At 40.6% G+C, this 16,271-nt stretch overlaps 1 protein-coding gene across 5 annotated transcripts in view; it reads left to right on the forward strand.

Moving 5' to 3' along the window:
• Window positions 1-16,271, forward strand: part of DNAJC6 (DnaJ heat shock protein family (Hsp40) member C6) — a 172,995-nt gene that overhangs the window by 150,798 nt on the left and 5,926 nt on the right. For all 5 annotated transcript variants that reach the window (XM_069593855.1, XM_069593851.1, XM_069593862.1 and 2 more), the window contains exons 14-17: window positions 5,357-5,425; window positions 6,430-6,549; window positions 13,457-13,720; window positions 15,930-16,072. In XM_069593855.1, coding sequence (XP_069449956.1) covers window positions 5,357-5,425; window positions 6,430-6,549; window positions 13,457-13,720; window positions 15,930-16,072 — 596 coding nt within the window. The remainder of the gene's footprint in view (window positions 1-5,356; window positions 5,426-6,429; window positions 6,550-13,456; window positions 13,721-15,929; window positions 16,073-16,271) is intronic.

A 16,271-nucleotide genomic window follows, 5' to 3' on the forward strand; every position in this document is an offset into this window, starting at 1 on the left:
TTAATATTTTTCTATTAGTCATTTAATATATTTTGAATATATTAGGTTAAGTAAAGTGTTATATTAATATTAATTTTACCAGTGTCTTTTTACCTTTTTTAATGTGACTACTAGAAAAATTTTAAATTATACAAGGCCCACATTATATTTCTAAGTTAGAGACAAACTTTGTGGAAAGAATCATAATCACATCTGTTTGTAAGAGCAAAAAAGTATCACTTAGGTAACACTGATTAAAACTGAAGGTCTTCAGTGAAGGATATATGGCTTTGAGCTGGAGAAATGAAGCTCCTTCTTGATGCTGAAGGATGCTGAACATCGATGGCCTAGACTTAGAGGATGATGTGTTTATTGTTGAAGGCCCCCTGAGCCCCTCTGGGGAACACGGTTTAGTGATCAGCTTGACTTTATGGGAGCTATGCAAATGCAAAAGGAAATTGAGTTGTGCAACACTGATCAAACGGTAATGACCAAAAATGAGAAAGCAGTCCAGGAACAAACTTTATGGGTAATTTCCTAGTGCTTTTAAATCTCAAACTATTTGAAGTGGGTCCACAGGACCATATGCAAGAAATTCACCTCTGACCCTTGTGCAGTGCCCACTTAAAAGAATCTCTGGATTGGAAGTTGGCTACCCCAAGAGGAAAGATGCAGGGTGATAGGTTAAAGCTGTTGTTTTTGTTCACTTTTTTAAAATGTAGGTTATGTCATTGCTGTCCCCGCAGTGGCTCCCTGCTTCACTCAGCATGGAAGCCAAAGTCATCGAGATGGCCTTGGTCGGCCCTCTGTGCTCTTAACACCCAGGGCTGTGACCTCCTTCCCCACTTGCTCCCCTTGCTCGTTCCATTCCAGTCACATGGCCTCTCCACCATTCCACTGGCTGTCCTCTCTTCCCCAGACCAGGGCATGGCTAATTCCTTCCCTCTTTCATCTTTGCTCAGCAATCACCTTCTCAGTGGGGTCTCCTCTGACTGCTCTATTTCACATGGAAACTTCTCCTCCTGTCTATCTTTCCCCACTAGAACCTGAGTTCAGAGGCAGAGACTTCTGTTAGTTTTGTTTATGGATGCTTTCCTAGTGCCTAGAAGATCTGTGTGATGTGTTGTATTATCTACCTGTCTTTCCACATAAAATAAATTATCATTTTTCCCTATGTAAATCTCTTTGATGCATACTGATAATACGGTTATCTAGTTTCCTGACTTTAATACTTTGAATTTACTGTTTTCATATGAGTACCACCTTTTATGTCCCATGGGTATGGATGTTCATCCTTCCGCATGGCAGTACTGGACTTGGTTCTCTCTTGTGAGCTGGCTAGAAGATGTTTATCCCTCAGTTTCAGCCAGTCAGAAGAACTCTTTTGTTTTGTGGCTGTGCTGCTTATTTTGATCTGTGTGATGCTAGTGTGTGAAAGAATGTTCCACTATCCTTGCTGAGAAGGGAATCATTCCATTGTTAGTGGGTCAGTTGCATCCTCTTCATATATAGATGAGACTCAGGTGTCAGTTTGGGAGGTCAGATTGCCCACCTCCGGTTTCTACAAGGCACTATCCATCTCTTCTGAAAATCAAGAAATGTTGCCTTCAAGTTCTATGAATATTTATTGAACATTTTCTCAGAAGAGAATAATTATTTGGGACTTAATCTGAGAAGAAAAACTGAACAAGTAACCACAATAAAAAGCTAAGTGGAAGTTTAAAATACTGGGTATTATCTTTTCATTTATTTATTCCTTTCTCTCCAGCAGATTTTAAATTTCTTGCGGATAGGCACTGTGTCCTTTAGCTTTCTGTTTCCTGATGGTGCCTTGTGTAGGTTTGTGGGTTTGATTCGTAATAATGTTGAAGTACCACTTCCTAGTTCTGCATCCTAGTTGGGTGTAAGACTAAGGTCAGAGTTTAAAGGAAGTCAAGCAGCAAAAGTTAGCAAAATTATCTAGTTTCCACCTCAGTTTTCATGGATTACTGTGGAAAAAGAGAAGGGAAAACTGAAAGGAAAGAGCTGTTATTTCTGATAATGGAATATTCTATTTAACTCCATGATGGGAAGGTACAGTGTCTTGGTTCGTACTAGGGAAATGAAACAGGTAAAAATAAGGCTTGGTATAAGGCTTGGTGCCTTGATCCTTCTGGTGGTGATATGTGTACTGTGTCTTAAATCCTACTTGCAGTGTTATTTCAGTGTTCGCTTTGTATTCTTTGATTTAATGAACAGAACCTAGAAGAGTCTTAGAAGTTCTTTCTTACGGCATCCAGTTTCTTATTTGGATTTTACAGATGCAGAAAATGTTTACTCTACCAATGTGTACTCTGATATACCTGATTATATTTAATTGAACGTTTCCTTTCAGTTCTCCACTTGAAACTTTGACAAGGGTCAGTCAGTTCAGTCACGCAGTTGTGTCCGACTCTTTCTTACCCCGTGGACTGCGGCATGCCAGGCTTCCCTGTCTTTCACCAACTCCTGGAGCTTGTTCAAATACATGTCCATCAAGTCGGTGATGCGATCCAACCATCTCATCCTTTGTCGTTGCCTTCTCTGCCTGCCTTCAACCTTTCCCAGCATCAGGGTCTTTTCCAGTAAGTCAGTTCTTTGCATCAGATGGCCAAAGTTTTGGAGTTTCAGCTTCAGCATTAGTCCTTCCAATGAATATTGGACTTCCCTGGTGGCTCAGACAGTAAAGCGTCAGTCTACAATGCGGGAGACCCGGGTTCGATTCCTGGGTTGGGAAGATCCCCTGGAGAAGGAAATGGCAATCCACTCCAGGACTATTGCCTGGAAAATCCCATGGACAGAGGAGCCTGGCAGGCTACAGCCCATGGGGTCGCAAAGATTCGGACACGACTGAGCGACTTCACTTTCACTTTCAATGAATATTCAGGACTAATTTCCTTTAGGATGGACTGGTTGGATCTCCTTGCAGTCCAAGGGATTCTCAAGCGTCTTCTCCAACACCAGTTCAAAAGCATCAATTCTTTGGCACTCAGCTTTCTTTACAGTCCAACTCTCAACATCCATACATGACCACTGGAAAAACCATAGCTTTGACTAGACGGACCTTTGTTGGTGAGGTAGTGTCTCTCCTTTTTAATATGCTGCCTAGGTTTGTCATATCTTTTCTTCCAAAGAGTAAGAATCTTTTAATTTCATGGCTGAAGTCACTATCTGCAGTGATTTTGGGGCCCAAGAAGATAAAGTCTGTCACCGATTCCACTGTTTCCCCATCTATTTGCCATGAAGTGATGGGACCAGATGCTATGATTTTAGTTTTTTGAATGTTGAGTTTTGAGCCAGCTTTTTCACTCTCCTCTTTCAGTTTATCGCTTTCTGCCATAAGAGTGGTGTCATCTGCATATCTGAGGTTACTGATATTTTTCCTGGCAATCTTGATTCTAGCTTGTGCTTCATCCAGCCCAGCATTTTGCATGATGTGCTCTGCATATAAGTTAAAGAAGCAGGGTGACAACATACAGCCTTGACGTACTCCTTTCCCAATTCTGAACCAGTCTGTCATTCCATGTCCAGTTCTAACTGTTGCTTCTTGACCTGCATGCAGATTTCTCAGGAGACAGGTAGGGTGATCTGGTATTCCCATCTGTTTAAGAATTTTCCAGTTTTTTTGTGATCCACACTGTCAGAGGTTTTGGCGTAGTCAATAAAGCAGTAGATGTGTTTTTGGAACTCTCTTGCTTTTTCAATGATATAATGGATGTTGGCAGTTTTATCTCTGGTTCCTCTGCCTAAATGCAGCTTGAACATCTGGAAGGTCACAGGTCACATACTGTTGAAGCCTGGCTTGGAGAATTTTGAGCATAACTTTGCTAGCGTGTGAGATAAGTGCAGTTCTGCAGTAGTCTGAACATTCTTTGACATTGCCTTCTTTGGGATTGGAATGAAAACTGACCTTTTCCAGTCTTGCAGCCACCGATGAGTTTTCCAAACTTGCTGGCATATTGAGTGCAGTACTTTCACATCATCATCTTTTAGGATTTGAAATAGCTCAACTGGAATTTCATCACCTCCACTAGCTTTGTTCATAGCGATGTTTCCTAAGGCCCACTTGATTTCACATTCCAGAATGTCTGGCTCTAGGTGGGTGATCATACCATCATGGTTATCTGGGTCATGAAGATCTTTTTTGTATAGTTCTTCTGTGTATTCTTGTCATCTCTTCTTAGTATCTTCTGCCTCTGTTAGGTCCATACCATTTTCTGTCCTTTATTGAGCCCATCTTTGCATGAAAGTTCCCTTAGTATCTCTAATTTTCTTGAAGATACCTCTAGTCTTCCCCATTCTGTTGTTTCCCTCTATTTCTTTGCACTGATCACTGGATGGATTTCTTATCTCTCCTTGCTGTTGTTTGGAACTCTGCATTCAACTGGGTATATCTTTCTTTTTCTCCTTTGCCTTTCGCTTCTCTTCTTTTCTCAGCTAGCTGTTTGTAATGCCTTCTCAGACAACCATTTTGCCTTTTTGCATTTCTTTTTCTTGGGAATAGTCTTGATCACTGCCTCCTGTACAATGTCATGAACCTCCGTCCATAGTTCTTCAGGCACTCTATCAGATGTAATCCCTTGACCTCCCTTGAGAGGGGTCAGAATGATCTGTTTTGAAGCTGTAGTGAGTTCGTTGTTTTAGTGACAGTAGATACATCCCTGACACCAGCATGGTGGGTGGATGGTATCTAGTCAGTTCCTAGTAAGTGTTCTGATTGACTCATATTTTCTGTTAATGTCCCAGCAGAGGAGACAAAAAAAATGTTTTTTTAATTTTTATTCATTTTTTTAATGCAAAATACATTTGTTATTGGGGTATAACAATGTTGTGATAATTTCAGGTGAACAGTGAAGGGACTCAGCCACACATATACATGTATCCATCCTCCCCCAAATGAGAAAACAAAATTTTTGTTCTAAGTTGCTCATGCAGTTTATGCCAGCTTAAGGCAAATTGGGTTTGAGTTTCATTTCACCTTTTTTTATTGCCTACTGACTTTGTGTTAAGGGTAGAGGTGGGACCCATGCAGATGAAGAAGATAATTCTTGCTTTCACAGTGTACTCGAGACAGATATATGCACAGTTACAATTCAAAGTATACCTTTGGAAGTAAAATAAAGGTGAACAAGGAAGTAACAGAGACAAACAGTATATGGCTTCCACCAGTGCTCACATAAGTAAGTACAGATGAAGGCAGAAAAATCAATGTTGCAGAATGTGGAGAGAGCTCAGAGGGAGAGTAGAATCACATGAGACATGGGCATATCACGAGAAGGAGAGCATTTTCTTTTGTGAACTCAGAAAAGTGGTTTCTGAGCTATTTTGTCCTGATTCTTTTTCTTCTCCTCGTTTGCAGCTTCTAGTACCCCTGCTGTGAACATTCAGCCAGATGTTTCAGGAGGCTGGGACTGGCATACCAAACCAGGTAAAGACCAGCAGATGGATTTTGTGCCACATAATTTGTTGCTGAAGCATAATCCTTCACCCAAGGTGAAGTGAGTACTTGCAGAGTGTTAGCCCCATTTATGGAAGTTCCTAAAGATCCCCAGTCTGAGAAAGCATTTCACATTGCCCTTGATGACATGGTAGTTCTACATGTCAAATGATACTTAATTTCTCTAAGTGTCGGTTTGCTAAGTGTTTGCCTTGACAATAGTGTTAGACAGATCTGGGTATACATCTTCAACCATTTAGAAGCTCTTGAATTTTTTTTACCAGTCTGAACTTTAGTTTTCTTATCTGTAAAATGGAATTCATAATTCTTGTCCCACACAGTTTAAGTGAAATTACTTACATGAAGTTTTCTGGCATAGAGTAGGTGCTGCATAATCTGAATGGTTTTCTCTCTTACAGAGAACTTGTTTTAGATTTGAATTTGTCTGTAGTAAATAAATTCTCTTTCTGTTGTATTTTTTGAGAGCCATCTTGTGTGATAATCTTTCTGACACTGTGCAAGTTACACACACACACACACACACACACACACACTATATGTCTGTCACAGCAACTTTCTAAGGAAGTTGCTGTTTCCTTATGTAACCAATGAGAAAGTATCGACACTCAGAGAAGTTAAGCAACATGTCAAAGGTCACTCAGCTAGGAAGTGGCAGAACCAGAATTCAGCTCTGACTCGTCTCATAGGAAATCCCATAGGAAAGAACGGAGTCAGGTGACATGAGGTAAGCACTAGACGTAATGGTTTAGAGGAGTGGCTAGGAAATGACTTATACCTTTTCGGTTCCCTGTCCTTGCTCCCGGTCACTACTCACTTGAATTAGGGAAATGGGGTCTAGCAACTTCTAACATATTTGCAAACCTTGTCCTAATTTGCCTTTAGAGATGAGGTGAGCAGTAGCTCTAGATTTCTGAGCTTCAGAATTCAGCCTCAGACAACTAACTCATTTGCAATGCCCTTCTTATTTTTTTCAGGAGGTTTTGGAATGGGAAGCAAATCAGCTGCCACCAGCCCAACAGGCTCCTCGCATGGTACTCCCACCCATCAAAACAAACCCCAGACTCTGGATCCTTTTGCTGACCTTGGCACATTAGGTATACGTATAACAAATGAAGATACAGACTTACTTTTGGCTACAAAGCCTCAAATCTAAATCTTTGGTGTTAAAAATAAGCTGTAGTGTTTACCTGGGATCTAAAATAATCTGTATTTTTAAGCTGCATTCTAAAACCTAAAGCTGTCTTTTTAGAAAAGGAAACAGGCTTCAAATACTGAGTTGGAGCTAACCCCTATTAATGTATTTCTCCAATCCCTGAGTTTCGAGTAGTAGTGCCAATAAAGTAAGAACTTCTGGGAGCATCTAAAAATAAGAGTTTGCACCTAATTAGTGACTGTGTAGGGAAACGGTGAGAGGCAGTGTGGGCAGATCGAGCCATGCTGCGAGGGCTGGCTGTGTGCAGGTCTCACTCTGAAGTTGCTGGTGAGGCCCTCACGCGGTGCTCCTCCTCTCTCCGTGGACCGCAGTCCTCTCTGGTCAGGTGTAAACTTCCAACAGAAAACAGACCTCTGGAGAATATTTCTAAAGAGTTTTCTCATCAGATGTTACTTATTATTATTATAGAATAAGTGCTTTATGAGCAAGTAATTTTGGAAACACTGGGTTCAGTGGACTCCAATTAAGTGTTTTATGAGCGAGTAGTTTTGGAAACACCAGCTCCAGTGGACTTTGCTCATTGCAGAAACTTCTGAGGATCAGGGCTCATGGTGATGCTCCCCAGTGAGGGGAACAGTGTGCAGGGTTCTGTTTTACCAAGAAATCTCTCTTCAAGGTGTAGTTGATTGGACTACTGTGTTTTGAAACTTTTTCCTTCTCCTTGAAGTGCAGAGTTGTTAAATAAGGGTGAGGTAGCTCTGACACAAAGGTTTAAATAAGCCAACTTGATAGTTCAGTTTCCCCAAAAGGCCTCTGGAAGCATTTAGAGCTGATTTATCTGCAGGGAATGAGAACATGCTACCATTTTATTTTTTGCTAGTAGTTATGTTAGAATCTTGACCTTTCCTCTTATGTCATTTAGATCTTTTTTCCTTTTAAGAATTTCTCAAATTATTTTCCCTTTTTTTGTATCTGAAAGTCCAAATTTTAGAATAATAACATTCTATAAAACAGGCAAAGTTCTATTTCAAGTAAAATCTTTTCAGTGTTCATTTTTTACCCATTTATTCATCCCACAATTATTTATTAAGTGCCTTCTGTGTTCTAGCATTGTTTAAGTGGAAACCAACCAGCCAAACTAACAAAACCAAAACAAAATAATTCCTTCTTCTTAAAGTTGATATTCTAGAAGGGGAAATAAACAGTAAATGAATAAATATACAATATAATGTCAACTAATAAAAACAACTAATGTTTAGTTGGATCTTTTACTCTGTGCCAGGCTCTATTTTAAGTGCTTTACATATTTCATTTCATTTAATCTTCCCAATATTTTTTGAAGTAGAAACTATTATAATCCTCATTTTACAGATGAAAAAATGGACACGGAAGTTTCAGGAACATGCCCAAATCACAAGGTTTCAACACCAAGAAGTCTAGGTCTGTGGCTTGCATTATAACCCCATGGAGAGTCCTGTGAAAAAAATAAGGCAGAAAGTGATGATGCGTGGGGGATGGTCCAGGGTGTTATTTTAAATATCAAGTGGTTAGGGAAGGGCCTTACTGAATAGGTGACCTTTGTAAGAAGTTCTTTTAAAAGCTTCAGCATCATGTCTTGCATCTAGTTGTCATGTCCTTTTAGACACCTTTAACCTGGAGTCATTCCTCAACCTTTCATGACATTGATATTTGAAGGGTACAGGCCAGTTGCCAAAGTCTTGATTTGTTAACTTTGATCACTTGGTTAAGGTGATGTCTGCCAGGTTTCCTTCACCATGAAGTTACCATTTTTCCCTTCAGTAATTAATGAGTAATCTGGAGAGATAATTTGAGCTTATCCAATTCTCCATCTGACTTTTACCCACTGTTTTAGCATTCATTGGTGGTTCTTGCCTAAAGCAGTTATTACCATGATATCTGCAAAATTGTGATTTTCTGATTCCCTTCTTTCTATATATATTAATTGGCATTTCATTCTAAGGAAGAATGTCCTGTCTTTCCCTCTCCCATCCGCTTCCTTCCTTTCTGACTCCCTCCATCTCTCACATCATAATGGACTAATGGATTCTTTTTTGACTCAGTTGGTTATCATCTGTTACTGTTATTATTTAATGTTCACATGGTCCCACATTTGATTTGTGAAAGCTCCTTTCTTCTGACTTCTATATCATTTTCACTTGATTCCATCATTTTTGAGAACTTTCTTTATGGCACAAGGTGTCCTAGGCTTCTCTTGAACTTTTTACATGCCTGTCCTATAATCAGGCATTTCTGAGAAATCTCATTCCTTTTTGTGGGGAATGGTATTTAGAAACCAAAATCTCTGCTATAAGTATGTTTTTTTTTGCTCTGGGGTGGGTGTCACTGCTCTGCCTTCCAGGAGATAGAGATAGGTGATCAGTGAATATTAACACATAATTTAATCCCATCCACTGCCACAGGGTCTTCCTTGCCTTCCCCTGTTCCACATCTGTATCTTCCACTTCCTTGGATCTCAACAACATTAATAGACAACAAAAATAGTTTTAGAATAGCTGCATCTTTATTACTACAACATACCTACTCGAGGAGTTCAAGAGTGGTGGTTATTTCTGCTATCTTTGCCATGCCTCATAGCTTGCAGGACTTTTCCCAACCAGGGATTGAATCCGGGCCACCACAGTGAAAGCCCAAGAATCCTAACCACTAGGCACCAGGGAAATTCAAAAATATTTTTTTGAAGAGTTACTTGTTTTTGAAATGCAATAATTCTTAAAAACTGCTGGGGAAACTAGTTTCCTAAATTGCCTCATTTTCAAGTCACATAATTTAGGAAACATAAGTGATTTTCCTGAAACTGTACAGCGAATGAGTATATAAGCAAGGGCTGCTGCTGCTGCTGCTGCTAAATCACTTCAGTCGTGTCCGACTCTGTGCGACCCCATAGACGGCAGCCCACTAGGCTCCCCGGTCCCTGAGATTCTCCAGGCAAGAACACTGGAGTGCGTTGCCATTTCCTTCTCCAATGCATGAAAGTGAAAAGTAAAAGTGAAGTCGCTCAGTTGTGTCCAACCCTTAGCGTCTCCAGGGACTGCAGCGTACCAGGCTTCCGTGTCCATGGGATTTTCCAGGTAAGAGTACTGGAGTGGGGTGCCATTGCCTTCTCACAAACTAAAATTTTTGACTCCTAGGCAATTGCTTTAGAGTAAAAATTAAACTTCTAAGTTATATAGCTACATTAAAAAAAAGATAGCATGCTTCTCCTTTAGGTATTTTCACACTGAACAATTCTGATACAAACACCATAGTTCTTCCCATGGATATTCCGATTTAATTAGTTTGGTTGTGGCTTGGGCATAGAAAATTTTTAAAGCTCCCCAAGTGAGCCTAATGCACAGCCAAGTTTGACAACCACTGCTTTTGCTTTTAATGAGAATAGCTGTGGGCCCTGGGTTTAGCTACTACTTTATCTTTCTGTCAGTTCTCTGCTTCAGTGGCTTTAAAAATTAGAATTGCTAACCAGTCTAAAAGATATTTAGAAAAGTATTCTGAAAGGGTAGACATCAGAAAGCCCTGCAATGTTGATGAGCAGCTTGAGATCAGAGGCAGCCATTTCACCACTGTATCTGCAGCCTCATGTGGAGAAGATGCTCAATAGTGTATTATAAATGAACAAATAAATGAAAAAGTGGTGGGAAATGGAAGAATTTTTTAAGTTTTTCAGGTCTTTCTGTAGTTACTGAATTTATAAATAATAAACATAATATATTCAGAAAGAAGATTGTAAGCATCCTTAAAATAAAAGATGAAATTCCAGTGTGGAATGTCTACCCAACCTAAGGTATGTTGATGTGCTGTTGGCAGAGGGGCCCAGAGGCTCACCAAGAAGGGCTTCATAACAGGGGTGATGCCAGCCTGTAGTATGCAACAGTGTCATTCCCTTTTTCTACTACCAAGTATTTATTGAGCCTTTGTGGTGTATGGGTACATGCTAGGAATATGAATTTGCATTATTTTAAAATAATGCCTCTTATTTACTTAGTTCAGGAATTGTGAAGAGCTTTCACATAGTCATTATGCCTTTATGGTTTTTCTGCGATGTAGACATAGTTCTGATTTTATAGGTGATAACACTGAGGTCAAGGAGATAAGTTTTTCACTGAACTTCAGAAGAGTGAGGATTCTCCATAGACTGTTTTCGGCTATACTCCCGGGGCACTGTATCTAGTACCTAGTTGTTGTTTAGTTGCTAAGTTGTGTCTGACTCTTTGCGACCTCAGGGACTGCAGCATGCCAGGCTCCCCTGTCCTTCACTGTCTCCCAGAGTTTGCTCAAACTCATGTCCATTGAGACAATGATGCCATCCAACCAGCTCACCCTCTGTCATCCCCTTCTCCTCCTGCCCTCAATCTTTCCCAGCATCTGGTCTTTTCCAGTGAATTGGCTCTTTGCATCAGGTACCCAAAGTTTTGAAGCTTCAGTTTCAGCATCCGTCCTTCCAATGAATATTCAGGGTTGATTTCTTTTAGGATTGACTGGTTTGATCTCCTTGCAGTCCAAGAGACTCTTAAGAGCCTTCTCCAGCACCACAAAAGCATCAATTCTTTGGCACTCAGCCTTCCTTATAGTTCAACTGTCACATCTGTACATGACTACTGGAAAAAAAACATAGCTTTGACTATATGGACCTTTGTTGGCAAACTGATGTCCTTGCTTTTTAAATATACTATCTAGGTTTGTCATAGCTTTTCTTCCAAGGAGCAAGTGTCTTTTAATTTCTTTGTAATTTCTTAGCTGTACTCCTCATCCTCAGTGATTTTGGAACCTAAGAAAATCTTTTTACTTTCTGGTACTTAGTAATGCTCAACAAATACTGGATGAATGAATGAGTGAATGAATGAATGAATAAAGGGATGTAAGACTGAACGCGTGAATGTGTGGTGGAGCAGAGAGACTGATTCCAAGTCTGCTGGTCATAAGACCGCAGTCTCAGTGGGAACGGGAAGAGGAACCCAGATCAGACCAGAGGAACAATGTCGATAGAAAGAAGAGACAGTAAGTGAGGGGTGAGTTGTAGTAAAAGACTCAGAGATTTGGGGAGGAATTTGAGATTATGGATGCAGGAAATGAACATGACACGTGGAGACAGGAAGCTCATAGTCAAGTCCCAGCTCCATTAACTAGATGTGTGACCATAAGCCTATAAGTATACCAAGTATACCTCCTTTATTTCCTTTTCTTTAAAGTGGGGCCAGACTGTGGAAAACGGTATGGACATTTCTCAAAAAACTGAAAATAGAACTACCATATGACCTAGCAATTCCACTCTTGGGTATACATCTGGAAAAAAAAACCCCACTAATTTGAAAAAATGTGTGCACCCCAATGTTCACAGCAACATTATTTACAATTGCCAGGATATGGAAGTGACCAGGTATCCGACAGCAGAGGAGTGGTTAAAGAGGATATGGTATATAGCAATATACACAGTGGAATACTACTCAGTCATAAAAAGAACAAAAATTTTTGCCATTAATAGCAACATGGATGGATTTGGAGGGCATTGTGCTAAGCGATGTGTATCAGAGAGAGAAAGGCAAATACTGTATAATATCATTTATATGTGGAACCTGAAAAATACAAGACATATAGCAGATAAGAAGCAGACTCACAGATACAGAGAACAAGTTAGAGCTTACCAGTGGGGAGTAGGGGGAGGGCAATAGAGGGGTGAGGAAATGGGAGGTACAAATTATTGGGTATAAGATAGGCTTAGGGATGTACTATAAAACATTGGGAATATAGCCAAGATTTTGTGATAACTAAAAATTATATAAAATTGTAATTGAAAAATTGTATAAAAATGAAAAAATAATTGGTAATTTTGACAAAGAAAAATAAGTAAAGTGAAACCAGTAATACTACCTGTTTCCTAAGGGTGTTGTATAGATTAAAGGTAGTAAGAGTCATAAACATATTTTGTAAATTCTAAAAGAGCTATATAAATGTTATTTTATTATCACTGTTGCTTTGGTATTGGTGCCTGAAAGGGTTCCTGGAGATCACCTCTTCAAACATGAGTCACAGCTGGTCTTCATATTTTGGGAAAAGCCCAGCATTTTTGTAGTGAGTACTTAAAAGTTAGGAGTTACAGAGTCAGGATTCTACTTAAATTCCCAGGACAGAGTAATATCATTTTTTAAAGCTTGAATAAGATTCTTTACCCTATTTAGAGTTGTCACAGTGTTAGCTGTGTTTACTCTCCTGCAATGAAGTGCAAGTAGTGTGAAATTGAAACCTATTTATGAAATTTTAGAACACCATTGTTTACTCATGGGCACTAACCATGCTGGTTTTTATAACAGACAGTGAATAATCCTGATCACTGATGTTTAAATAGCGGCTTCACAAGTGAACGTGTTTTTTGTTTTATTCCCTGTTCTTGTCATTTGATAGCTTTTGCTCAAGTTAAGGAATAGAATCTTCTGAGAGGGTGGGAGGGAGAGCTGCAATGGCATGGTGGAGGAGCCAGGGCTCTTCTGGCTTGGAGTCAGACTTGGACGCAGGTCCCAGTTCTGCCACTTTCTGGCTGTGTAACTTTCAGAAAATCGCTTAACTATTCTGAGCTAGAGGTTGTTTATCAGAAGGAAAAATGGAACTGTTAATACATACCTAAAAATGTCATTGTGAGGATTAAAGGGAAATATATGAATGCAATTTATTTAGCTATTAGGAAGGCTAATTATGCCACTAGTCAAGGGAGGTTCCACTAAAGTCATTGTAAGCAGTGACTTGGGACGCAGGAGTTAGAGGCTATTCACAACAGCATTACCTTCTTTCTCTCTTTCTCTTTCTGTTTTTTCCTGTAGGTGGTTCTTCATTTGCCAGCAAACCTTCCACACCAACTGGATTGGGTGGTGGATTTCCACCTCTCAGCTCGCCACAGAAAGCATCTCCCCAGCCCATGGGTGGGGGGTGGCAGCAGGGAGGGGGCTACAACTGGCAGCAGACACAGTCCAAGCCACAGTCCAGCATGCCCCACTCCTCTCCCCAGAACCGGCCCAACTACAACGTGAGCTTCTCATCCATGCCTGGGGGCCAGAACGAACGTGGGAAAGCAGCAGCTAATTTGGGTAAGGATGATGGTATGGGGCCTGGCTAGAGGGTACCCAGAGGTATGCATGTCTGAAGAAGGAGACAGGAAATTTGGCAGTTTCTGAGGCAGTCTTTGAATTGCAACAACACAGCATGATCTGTCCCAGTGTTGTGCCTGGAGCTCCTAGGTTTACCATTCTCCCAACACACCGTGGTTTTGTGAGTGCTGGCTCACCTGTCTGCCTCTCACCACGCTGAGAGCAAACGGTGGGCAGGGACTGGGTCTTTTTTGGCCTTGTTAGCATTAGCACCTAGCAGAACATTGGACAGGTAGGAGGCACTAAAGGAGTACTGAATGGAAGCAAGTGGAGGGGTGGGTGGATCTTGAAACTGTCATCCCTTTGGAAGAGGGGGTGGAAGATGAAAGTTGGAAACATTTCAAGCACTGTGTTCACATTTTCCCTTGGATCCCAGTTAGAGGAGTAGACATGTCTTGGACATTTGGTCTTGATTATGCTCTGGCTGGGGGATGTTCCTGAGATCATTGGGTTTCCTGTGATGGTTTTTCCCTCTCTTCTGAGAAGAAAGTTAAAAGAACACAAAGTGGCCTAAAAGCTAAGGCTGGAGGATAACTCTGGATGGGATTCTTTCTTTTTTCAAATGGGGTTCTTGATAGCAAGTGAAAAATAACACATTTTTCATAGAAGGGATGGTTACATTTGAATTTTCTAAAAGGCCTGTAATGATATGTTTTACATCTCAGTTGATTTCATTATACCCAAGAATGGAATGTATAGGGGCATGATGAGGAAACAGGCCTTTCTATGGAACATGGGAAAGGCACTTCCTCTACTTTTCCTAGTAACTTTAGCTGACATCTTTTGAGGGCTTATTATATGTCAGGTGCTATTCTAGGCAGTTTTTGCATATTATTTCATATAATCTTCAAACCCTTGTTGTAGACAGATCAATAATTTTCTTAGTCCATACAGCTTGCAAGTGACCGAGCCAAGATCTACCAGGGCAATGTGACTCTAGAGCCCCTACCATTCACCCCCACACTCTGCTTCTCATGATACGTACATGACAAGGAGGTTTTTTTAGGTCTTTGTAACATCGTGTTTGTTCTTTGGTTAGCAGTGGATATTCTCTGATAATTCCGTAGTCATTTGGCTTCCCCTCCGTTTTTATTTTGAGTAGATGTGGGGTGAGTGTTGTCAATCAGTAAATATTTATGGAGTATCATCAGTGTAGAAAATATTGGGGATACAGCTGCAAGTAAGACAGACAAAATCCTTTATCTCAGAGCACCCACATTTGAGTGTGTGTGTGTGTGTGTGTGTGTGTGTGTGTGTGTGACAGTATGTTCAGAATGCCTGACAGTATAGGGATGGCAGGTGGGTTTCAGGTGAGACAACAGCTTTGGTTTAAGGCATGGACTGAATGGACTCTTGTGGTTCTGTTTTAACAGCAAACATTTAATAGCCAGGTACTGTTTTGAGCACTTAAAAATATTTAACTCACCCATTTTCAAAACAACCTTGTGAGATAAGTCATGTTATTAACACCACGCCTGGTTGACAGATGAGGACACTGAGGCAGGAAGATGATAAGGAATGGTAATGTCCCAAGGTCACATTGCTGATAAAGGCAGAGCTGGAATTCAAACCTGGGGGTCTGTCTCCAGAGCCCTTGCCGTTTGCTATTACCATGCTAGGCTGCTTTTTCAAGCAGATTGATAAAGACTGTGAGGCCAAAACCAGACTTAGGGGAAAAGAGCTCTGTGATGGACTAAAAGTGTCAGCTGAGTGTGGGCAGGAAAGCAGCAGTGTGCTTGCATTTCAAGTACCAAAACCCAGGTCATAGGCCCATCACTGCTGCTACCTAGTTGTATGACTGGGGCCTGAGGTGGGGAGAGAGTAGTGGGTAGACTCTTGACTATCCTCATCTGTGAAAGGATGGAACGGTGCACATGGAATTATGGAATTAGGTTAGTGCAACAGCCCAACCTCGAGTCTGAGCTTTGCCATGGACACTGTGTGTGATCCTGAACAGATCTCTTAAGTTTTCCAGACTTCACTTTCCTCATCTATTAGATGGACATGACAATCTCATACCCTACTCACAGGCTAAGTGAGAGGATTAAGGGGCATAGTGCCTGTGAAAGCACTATGCAGTATGTCTAAGTGTTATGATATTACATTTATGAGTAAACACTATAATAATTTTAAAAATATTATGTTGCAGAGGGGAAACAAAAAGCAGCTGACTTTGAAGACCTGCTCTCTGGTCAAGGTTTTAATGCTCACAAAGACAAAAAGGGACCTCGAACAATAGCTGAGATGAGAAAGGAGGAAATGGCTAAGGAGATGGATCCTGAGAAATTAAAGGTGAGTGAGCCCCTGGCCCACAGTGATTATTGTGTTGTGTGGAACTGTCAGTGTGGGACTAACCTATAGAAGGTGCCATGTTAAGTTTCTAGCATCCACTATATTTCATTTGGTTCTTGTAGTTGTGATTTGAGTATAGCTGTGTCCTTTAATAAAAAATACTTTCAGGGAGTGCTGTATGTGTTGTTTTATTTCTTTA

The sequence above is a fragment of the Ovis canadensis genome, chromosome 1 (assembly GCF_042477335.2).
Source record: "Ovis canadensis isolate MfBH-ARS-UI-01 breed Bighorn chromosome 1, ARS-UI_OviCan_v2, whole genome shotgun sequence".
Lineage (NCBI taxonomy): Eukaryota > Metazoa > Chordata > Mammalia > Artiodactyla > Bovidae > Ovis > Ovis canadensis.